At 33.9% G+C, this 11,084-nt stretch overlaps 1 protein-coding gene across 1 annotated transcript; it reads right to left on the bottom strand.

Annotated features, from left to right (window-relative positions):
• Nucleotides 1-8,904: 8,904 nt before the first annotated feature.
• Nucleotides 8,905-9,620, bottom strand: LOC131006541 (histone H4). Its single transcript, XM_057933695.1, has one exon. It carries the CDS (start codon nt 9,398-9,400, stop codon nt 9,089-9,091), a length of 312 nt encoding a protein of 103 aa, XP_057789678.1. The 5' UTR covers nt 9,401-9,620; the 3' UTR covers nt 8,905-9,088.
• Between the last annotated feature and the right edge of the window lie 1,464 nt (nt 9,621-11,084).

Here is an 11,084-nt window from a genome sequence, read left to right as displayed (position 1 = left end):
TTACAAAAAGAATGGGTGTACCCCGGTGAAATCTCCAGAAAACATTTGGAAATTCTCATATGATTGTCACGTCTCTTATGCCTTTCTTGGTTCTTGATTCCCCGTGTAAATACACAGGGTAGGGTGGATATTCTTTCATCATCATCCACTTTCGCTTTAAGGGTGGAGATGATTGTCTCCCTCTACTCATGCTAATTCCAGAGAAACTTGTCGATTACTTTCCTCAGGGGCAAAAAGAAATTTATCTTTCGTTGCAAAGGATAGTGGCATAGTTCCCAACTAGCCTATCCATTATTATAGTTATATCCATGTCTCCCGTCGGTATAACATATGAGTTGTCCACTACAACCTTGAGTGATTCTTCGTTCAAGTCTAAGTTCAAGCACACATGTTCTATTGTCGTCATTCCCCTTATTGGTGAATGTGTACTCAGATCTTAGTTAGTTTTTCGTGTCTCAAGCAATTAAGGTATCTCACATACACTTTTATGGAAGTATGTATCGCACCCGTATCAAACAGAAGTATAACAGGGGTATCTTGTGACACGCCCATTCTTCGGTCTGTTCTTGTCTCATAGTGTAAGTCTTAGCATGATGGGGTCGTCCATTTTGTTGTTGTTGTTGTTGTTGATATTGCTGCTACTAGCGTGGTTACTGCTCTTGGTGTGGTTGGGGCAGAGCTTGGATTGCTCGCCGATGTTGAGCTTGAACTGATGGGTTAAGCCTTAGACCCATCCCTTATTGCTTAATCGGGCAACAATTTGCATAATGCCTCTCTTGGCTGCCATATAACCGCCATCACTGCCAGCCTTGCTGACTTTCCCATGGTTCTCAATACACTTACGGCAGGGCAGAACTCATTTACTAGTTATCCCCTATCATTGCTCGTGCCATGACGTCTTATTTACGGTAATTATTACTGTGGTCCCTTTTTTTTTCCTTTGAAGTTCTGAGTTTGTACCTGTGGATATGTTGGCCTAAGCGTCGTTACTGGTTTTTCCCTCAGCATTGCTACCTCAATGTCTATCGCTCTGCTATGCGATTCCGCATAAACTAATCCCATATGCCTGCCAAAGCCATCCTAATCTCGTGCTTTAGACCGTCAAATAATTTCCTGTCACTTTCTCATTGGATCCACTTGTTCCAGCATATATCTAGACCTGTCGTAGAACATTCTACCGTACTGAGTTAGTGTCATCATTTCTTGCTTTGGGTTGTAAAACTAAATTTCCTTCTTCTAGTGAGAGCTTCTGGGCATATACTTATCATATATTCCCGTCTCAAACTGTTCCCACATCATAATCTCCAATTGCTCTATTGTCATCGTCTTTCTCTGTGTTTCTCACTAGAGGTTAGTTGAAAGGCCACGCAAGTAAGACGTTCCTGGTTTGTGCAGTGCTAGAAATTGAAGATGCGCTGAATAGCTTGTACCCAAGCCTCAGCCCCCGCTGGGTCTCCTGTTCCATTGAAGACAGATGGATTTTATCGTAGAAATAGTTCATCTATTCTACGTTTTAGTTGTATGGGTGGTGGGGCTATAGTTTGTTCCAGCCCTGGTACTGGGCCTATTTCCTCATCTCAAGGAATTCTTCCCCCTTTTCTTGGACGTCTTCATTTTAGTGTCCCTCCGATGAGTTGACATATAGTCATCAATGCCTTATATATAAAAAAAAAATATTGAGGTGTATCATCAATTCTGCTCAATGTTTCTTGATTCTCAATCTTGTTTATACTATTTCTCATGCTAACATCTAAGTAAATGTGGCAGAAGTGACTTGCCGCAAAAGATCGATAAAGTTGCTATATAAACACGGGAAAATTGCCTCGATAAGGACTTTTACAACAACATCTAGATCTAGATCTACTGATCTATCCAAGTACTACTCATGATGAACTGGCTGTCTAGTAATGCCATCACCAAGGAATTGGGTCACGAAACGCCCTATGGATCAATGTTTCTGTACTAATACTAGTCAAAGTAACTTAGCCAACATAAGGGCATACAAGAGCATCAAAACAGTCAACATCTCTGGAATATGTAACGACATTCCACCAAATATATAAGAGGTGGTCTAGATGCATCTCGTGCTTGACCATTGGGTCGAGGTGTAAGTGTCTGCCTGATTCAATCTGGGGAATACTCTTGTCTTTGGCTCATATAAAATCTACTAACAACTAACACAATGATTGATATCACCAATGACATTTAGACAAGGTGTGTAACAAATTGTCAAAGAATAACCATAGGGTAGAAATGAATTGACTAGAAGGTCGAAACGAGGTGACCTAATAGTCTAAACCCGTTTGGCTTTTCAGATGAATGTTTAAATATATATAGGTTTATAACCCATATATAAAGATTACTGAGATCTTGGTCATGTGGACTGGCCAGGTCCAACACAATTACTTCTCAGTCACATGAAAATTCTTTTTCAAACTTGGTAAGTCTTGATCATTGGCAGCAAAGGTACCTCTGGTCTAGGATATCCACTTTTTCTTTAAAAACTAAAATCTATCCTTGAGAATGTTCTGGAGATCCTCAAGCTTAAAGTCTGGTTTCTACAATCAACATCCTTCCTTAAAACCTTCTAAAAGAACTTCCAACTGAATTTCAACTTTCTCAACATTCTTCCTCTAAACGATCTTAGTATATCATTTCTAATACGTAACATTCACTCACGTGGCGCTTGAAATGCGACCAAGTAATTGAAGCACTCTCGTGTCCTTACGAAGGACCTTCTGAATCATGACATCTTCCATAATGAAATAGATTTTGCTTCTCCGAGCACCTTATAAAGTATGTGTCACCACACATAATACTAAGTTATGGAACAACTTTAGTCAACGTTTCAAGCTCTTATTAAACTTGCAACTATTTTTGGAACTTATCCTATTTTATGCACTTGCATAGATTTTTTTTTTCTTTTATCAATCATAATGGTTGGTAACTGTTAGTACTCATGTCACATCTTGTCTTTTCGATTCGTAGCAGGTGATCATAATTAGTAGGGGTTCTCAACCATTCTCCCGCGAAATGCAATAGGTAACTGTAAATGGAAAGGTTCTGAATATATGAAACTATAAGCTGACAACTCTAATCGTAATATTATAACCTCGAATACAAAGGGTTATGTCCACTCATCAGTCTAACTCCAAAGTTAAAACATAAATCATGAAGGTTCTCTTCATGCCACAACTGATGATATTTGAGGGTTTGAAACGAGTCTTAGCTCATTACGCGATAGCTACTGATTACATAAGTCGCACTCGTCGCTACGAGCAATGACTCACGTGATCTATCATCAAATAAGGCACTAGTAGATTCGGTGTTCCGTCTCACGTGAACAACATGAATGAAACACTATGCCCGTGTCACTGACTCGTGTGTGACACTCTTCTTTTAAATCTCATTGCATAATTCTCATTGAATTCTCGTGTCTCTTCAAGTGACATTTGATTTGGCTCTTCACTATAGCTATTGTGAGAGATAACCGAGTTTCTAGTTTCTATTGTTCTTCTCGTAATAGTGATCATACATTCTTAACGTATCTAAGTTCATTGAGATATCTAATCAGTCAATAAAGCATAAATCATGAATGTAAGCATCAGTACATTCGCATGAAACGTGAACTTTTCAACGTTTGAAAATCATTACCGTTTTCTTTCTTGTTGAGCATGACGATGTGATGAAGTGCTGAGCTCTTGTCGACTGACACTTTTATATTAATATCCAAACTAGGGCTAATAGATAACTCTTGGGTTCAGAGCAAACGAACTGCTCTGATACCATTCTGTCACGACCGGACCTAATTAAGGATAATTAAGTCGGGAAACCATGACTAAGGAAGGGAGGTTAGAAGCGGGGATAGAAAGGGAGTGAATAAATAGTAGGTGATCGAACTCAAATCATTGTTAAAAAAAAATAGAAAGTTTATAAAATAATTGATGTTTAGTCACAAAGACTCAAATAAACTTGTAGGTTCGGATGGGTCCGTCTTGACTAAAAGACATAGTACTTAAGAGTATGCAGTGGAAATAACAATCCGGTTACATGTATGAAGACATGTATCCAAGAGTTCATCCATTCAACTAATGACAAAAGCACCACTCGTCACTTCATCTCCATCATCCACTTCTCAACCTGCACATTTAGAAATATATGCAGGGCTGAGTACGAGAGTACTCAGTGGGCACGTATGCCTAAGTATAAATATAAACATGCTTTATGAAACTGTAAATTGTCATGCCATCATAAACAGTACCGCAAGGGAGTTTTAGCTAAATAGGCCCAAGCTTACTAAATTCATTTGTGATTCTTAAAGTTCGTCTGCAGACTAAGTTCTCTTGTAATCTATCATATCTAGAACTGTGTGCCGGAGAGGTGGCCACCTCTCACAGTCACTTGACCGGCCAACCCGCTAGATGACTCACGGTCACTGGTGTACACTAGTCCTGGCAGGATAGCTATCAACTGCTCAGGACCCGAATTCGATTGCATCACTGGCAAAGCCAATGCAGATAGATATCATACTAAAATTGAAACATTTTATGGCAAGACAATACTTGAAATAACTTTAACTCAAAGATTTTGCCATGAAATAACTTGCTTGAACGTAACATTTAAACTCATTTGATATATATGAAAGTAATGTCCACCTGATAGCAAAGCTTTGCTTCAGTTCAGTAACTCCTTGACTAGCTCTTACTCTTGCGCTTAACCTTTAATGCGAGAACATAAGGTCAAACCTTAGCTCGATGAAAATTCTCAAATAAATGAGAATGCGTATAATAAATATGCATGACTCATATTCCTTTAATTATTAATCCAATTATTGGATTAAAGCTCGTCTTATGATATCGGATTATTAATCTTAATTAATCTACTCATCTTAAGGTATACTAACCCGCTTACTAATTAATAATCTTGTTCAAAAGAATCCATAATCAGAATTAACTAAATCCAATTAATAGATTAATCTAAACTACTCTTTATCGGGCTAAATAAATAATAGGAAAAATCTTATTATTAAATAGGAGCAACATAAGAAAGCTCAATTAAAAATAAAGAACTGGGCCTAGAAACTATTTAATAATTAATAGGGACACCCAGTATGCTTAACAAGAATCGGCCCGGTTAGTAAAATAGCCCAGCTGAATAATTAAGCCTCAAATAAATCAGCCCATGAATTCGGCCCAATAGCAGCTAGCCCATCCTCATTTCTTTTCTTCATTTTCGGTCACTCTCTCTCTCGCTCTCTCGCTTCATGTTCAAGTCCGCCTCTCTCTCCCAGTGTCACGGCTGAAACACCCTTCTCTCTCTCAATTCAATCAGCGCCGCCTCAGAAATCCGCGCTTCCGTCGAGGACACCTTCACGTCGCCGGCATGAATTGTTGCCTCACGCCAGAACCTTTGAATTTCCGATGAGGCCGCGCCTCGCCACCGATTCCACTCACATTTCGAGGCAGAAGTCGAGCCCTAGCTTCGACCTCAGAAATTACAGCCGCTGTTCTGCAAATTCCGGCGAGGTCGACTCTTTCCCCCGCCTCTGACTCCAGCCCCATTGCCCTTCCTCTCTCAATCTCTCATCCTCGCTGAATCCTCCGCTCACAAGGACTAGCGGCCCGCCGCCCCTGTCCCAAAATCCGGCGACCCTTTTTTCCGGAACCCAACGGAGCAGACGGCCGTTTCCGACCACATTCTTCTCTCTGGTTCGACGCCGTCGAGTCGCTGCTTCTCTGGTCCGATGGAATCAAGGCATCCGCCCTTCTCCTTGTTTAATGGAACAGGTACAACACAATGCCCTCCCCACTTTCCCCCAAATGCTAAGTTCGATCCCCAATTGCGGTGTAAAAGGAATTCTTGTGGTATCTAGTACTCTATGAATCTCATAAATGTTAATGCTATCTTGAGTACTTGGTTCAAAAGCTAATCTGTTAAAACGCACTTATCTCGCATAAAATTCTAGTCTGTTGATGCCATTTATGCCTTTTGTCTTGTGAATAAAAACTGATTGAGTTATTATATTTCTGTAACATGCTTTCGGTTATTCTCAATTACAGAAACTCATGGTTCAGCTATATTCATATGTGTCGTGAGTTGTGAGAGAGAGAGAAATTTTTGAATGTGGGGGTGGAGGGGGAGGGGCCGAGAAGTTGGTCTTCTCTTTTTTTTTTTCTTGCTTTTCTTTAATCATATAATGTAAGGGTCTTTTAGTCTTTTAAGCTCTTTTGGTATACAAAAGAGTTGTATTTAAGTTGAGGCTAAAAAACTTATCTTATTTAATTTTTGGTATTTAAAATCTTGGACCCCTATTCTACCACATGTTGGAACCATCTCTATATTCACAATACAATTAATTATCATTATTAACAATATGTTTATGGTGGGACACTATGTTTATGGTGGGACCATTTCTTCACCATAACATACTTAACCAATTTTATTAACACTATCTTTACAGGACGGGGGAGTATTATTAAGTTGTGGATTGTGTACGTAGATGAATTATTGAAAAGTTGAGTTAGGTTCGATTGGATAAGTGTCACGACAATGAATAATCTTAAGAGTTCTCTGGAAAGAAAAAGGTATAACAATTCATCCATCCATGAAAAATAATTCTACTTACCCTTTTTTTTCCACAAAAAAAATATCATTAAACTTTTTAAACCATCACATCATACATTTTCTCTTATATTTAACTATAAATTATACTTTTATTCTATTTTCTAACTAATAATATACTACTTTTATTCTATTTTTTTATATGAAAATTAACTCTACAAATTGTACCTTTATTTTACTTACGACAATTTTAACAATTTTATTAAAACTCGTATTTATCCTTAAACGGAATTCTATTTTGTCGACAGAAGGACATATTTTTTGTATAATTATTTTTTAGTTTGGATTCACATAAATCGAAATCAAGCGTAAAAAATAATCCAAGAGTTGAATCTTTTTTGTGGAATCTCTAATAGCTCTTTAGTGACTAGTAGAGAACTAATTTAACTACTCAACCAAACAAATTAAGTCGTGAAATCAGCACTAACAAAACAACCAAAACCAAATCTATACTATATTAAAAGAGCCGTTTTCAATTTGAAATTGATTTCAAATCAATTTGAAATTGATTTGAATGGCGATTTTGTGATTCCTTCAAAAAATAATGTCATATTATATATACACAAAAAATGGATTAAACTAACTTAAATTAAATTACAACTTACAAATCCCACGTCTAAAAAAATGGAGCATGCACTAAAAACTGCATTTTTTTACGTGCAATGCATTACTAATTTATTTCACACTAATTCAACAAAATATATTAATTACTTAGAAAACACTATTCAAATATATTTATTCAATTTGATTTTCTTTTAAATTCATCAACTTTAATTTATAAAAAAATATTCAATATGGATGTTAAATTAAAGATAATGACGATATCTTTAATTTGATGTAAAAATTATAAAAAATAAATTTAAAACCAATAAGTTATTATAGTTTAAAGTCACCAAATTATTTTTTTCTCTCTCCTCTCTCTTCTCTCCTCTATCATCTCCTCTCTCATTTCTCATTTTTTAAAATTCACGGTTCTTTCATTCCTTTTTCCATATTTTTTTTATTTTATTTTTTTATGTTTTTACTATAGATCAGTATTTTTTATATTTTACTATTTATATTTTTATTATATCAGTTTAATGCAATTACAATGATGAAACTTATATTTGTTCATTTTAGAAATCTTTAGCTTAAAAATATTTTTTTAAAGGTCAACTTTATATTAATATAAATTTGTAGATAAATAACTAATATATAGTATATCTTAAAAATCAAATTTTTAAGCTTCAAAATTACTCATTGGAAAATCAGTAATTAGAGAACCATTATCGATTTTCTTTAAAAATAAAAAATAAAAGTAAATTGAAGAGTTTAATTTTTTAGTAGCACATTTATTTAAATTTACTGAAATTGTATACATTTTATTTTGGAAAATGAACGACACATATCTCATGTTAAACCCTTTATTTTTTCACTTTCCAATTGAAAAAAAAATGTATACATTGTAACTTTATTTTAAAATTTGAGCATAAACAAAATGACCTCATAAATATGCATTCGAAAACTATATTAAACTACAGTTATACTATATGTAAATAAATAGTTTTGTACATCTTAGAATATTATATGATCCATAATGATACTCATTATCATCTATACTTGCTTTTGATATTTCATAATTTATTTATTTATAAATTTATACACATTATCAATTAAATGAATTAATTGCTATTTCAATAATTGAAAATTTGAATGTTTTTAGATTAATATTTTTATTGAGATTATATTGTGAATAATTTATTTTTTATTGAGATCATTTATGTTTATATTTACTTATATATATATATATATATATATTATGTTTAACATTTTTATTTATTTATTTAAATTATCGTTCAATTTCGATGATGGTCGTGCATCGCACGAGCGGGCACATACTAGTTTCAATTTAAGCGCCAACAATGGCAAATTATGTGGCGCCCGCTTTTCCTGCCTAAATTGTGCGCACACAAATTACAACTGATTTATGCAAACTCACAAATTATAACTCTGCAAAAATCTCAAAAACCAAGCGGCAAATATGAAAAACAAATAGATTCAACAATGGCGGTTCTGTACTCTCTCAATGTATGAGAGAAAAAAGATGAGTGTAAAAACTAAAAAGAAAAAGATAGAATGGCGGCTCTGTACAGCTACATTTTGCTCACAAAAAGGATGGTTAATTCACAAAGCATAGATACAATATTTAGAACCTGCAAGCATCTCAAAACCATATCCAACAATGGCGATTCTGTAAAACTAGTCCCGAATTAATAAATGTAGAAACCGAAATAACATCACAAATTTGGAAATTAACGCTTCATTGCAATCCAAAAGGTAATAGCAACAAAATATATATATTCCAATTCTCAATCGACTTCAAGCAAAACACCATAGAGCAATCTAAATAACAGTTGACAACACCAAATTCAAAAACACCAAAATAAACACTAAATTTACATCGGACGCAAACCCCAACCCTAACAGCTCATCCACCGAACCCGTAGAGAGTGCGGCCTTGCCTCTTGAGCGCGTAGACAACGTCCATCGCCGTCACGGTTTTCCGGCGGGCGTGCTCGGTGTAAGTGACGGCGTCGCGGATGACGTTCTCGAGGAAGATCTTGAGCACGCCGCGCGTCTCCTCGTAGATGAGGCCGCTGATACGCTTAACGCCACCACGCCTCGCCAGGCGGCGGATGGCCGGCTTGGTGATGCCCTGGATGTTGTCCCTCAGCACCTTGCGGTGGCGCTTGGCGCCGCCCTTGCCCAGCCCCTTCCCGCCTTTTCCTCTGCCCGACATCTTTCGCCTGAGCTCTGCTTTCTGAAATCGGGAGTTAGTAATTTGTTTTGAAATGTAAATGTGTTTTAGAGGGAGGAGTATATATTTGGTTTTTTGGGAAATTTGTGCCGTTGGATTGGAATGATTATCGACGACTCCAGATGAGGATCCGCGTTTGATGTGAAAAGTTTCTTGGCCGTTGATAAGGGCCCTTCATAGTGAGAACTCACCGTTAGATGTCAGTGTGTAGCGGGATAGTGCGATAAGTGTGCTTTTGTGAGTTCCATTTTATATTTCTGTGTAATAATTTCGCACTTAATAGTACTCCCTCTGTCCACCAATCAACTACCCATTTGCCTCTAAAATTTTGTCCACCAATTAACTAACTACTCTGCTTTTTGGACTTATATACCCTCCCTTACTTTTTAAATTACTACACTTTACCAATTAGACCCACCACACTCTACCATTACTTGTCTACTTAATCCAATTTTGATGTTAATTAAATGGAGTAAGATATTTTAAATTTTAGTTGATTTATTTATTTATTTTCCAAAAAATTTTAAATTTTAGTTGGACCCACCACACTCTACCCTTCCAGTTTTCAGTTGATTTATTTATTTATTTTCCAAAAATTTTAATTCCAGTTTATTTATTTTTCAATTTTCAGTTTATTTATTCATTTATTTATTTCCAGTTTATTTATTTTCTAAATTTTCAGTTTATTTATTTTCGAATTTTCAGTTTATTTATTCATTTCCAGTTTATTTATTTTCAAATTTTCAGTTTATTTATTTCCAGTTTATTTATTTTCGAATTTTTAGTTTATTTATTTATTTAATTCCGTTTTATTTATTTTCTGAATTTTCAGTTTATTTATTTATTTCCAATTTATTTATTTTCTGAATTTTCAGTTTATTTATTTATTTTCGACTTTAAGTTTATTTATTTTCTAAAAAATATAATTTTTCAGATTTTAATTAATTTATTTATTTATTTTCGAATTTTCAGTTTATTTATTTATTTATTTCCAATTTATTTATTTTCGAATTTTAAGTTTATTTATTTATTTTCTGAATTTTAAGTTTATTTATTTATTTTCAAATTTTCAGTTTATTTATTTATTTAATTCCATTTTATTTATTTTCCTAATTTTCAGTTTATTTATTTATTTATTTTCGAATTTTCAGTTTATTTATTAATTTCCGGTTTATTTATTTTCAGTATTTTCAGTTTATTTATCTATTTTCGAACTATAAGTTTATTTATTTTCTAAAAAAAATAATTTTTCAGATTTTAATTAATTTATTTATTTTCGATTTTTCAGTTTATTTATTTATTTTCGAACTTTAAGCTTATTTATTTTCTAAAAAAAATAATTTTTCAGAGTTTAATTAATTTATTTATTTATTTTTGAATTTTCAGTTTAATTATTTATTTAATTCGAGTTTATTTATTTTCTAAAAAAATAATTTTTCAGATTTTAGTTTATTTATTTATTTATTTATTTTCGAATTTTCAGTTTATTTATTTATTTATTTCCAATTTATTTATTTTCTGAATTTTCAGTTTATTTATTTATTTTCGACTTTAAGTTTATTTATTTTCTAAAAAATATAATTTTTCAGATTTTAATTAATTTATTTATTTATTTTCGAATTTTCAGTTTATTTATTTATTTATTTCCAATTTATTTATTTTCGAA

Source organism: Salvia miltiorrhiza, chromosome 1 (genome assembly GCF_028751815.1).
Source record: "Salvia miltiorrhiza cultivar Shanhuang (shh) chromosome 1, IMPLAD_Smil_shh, whole genome shotgun sequence".
In the NCBI taxonomy this organism is placed as follows: domain Eukaryota; kingdom Viridiplantae; phylum Streptophyta; class Magnoliopsida; order Lamiales; family Lamiaceae; genus Salvia; species Salvia miltiorrhiza.
Note: the sequence above shows the minus strand (reverse complement) of the source record. Positions and strands in the feature narration are given on the sequence as shown.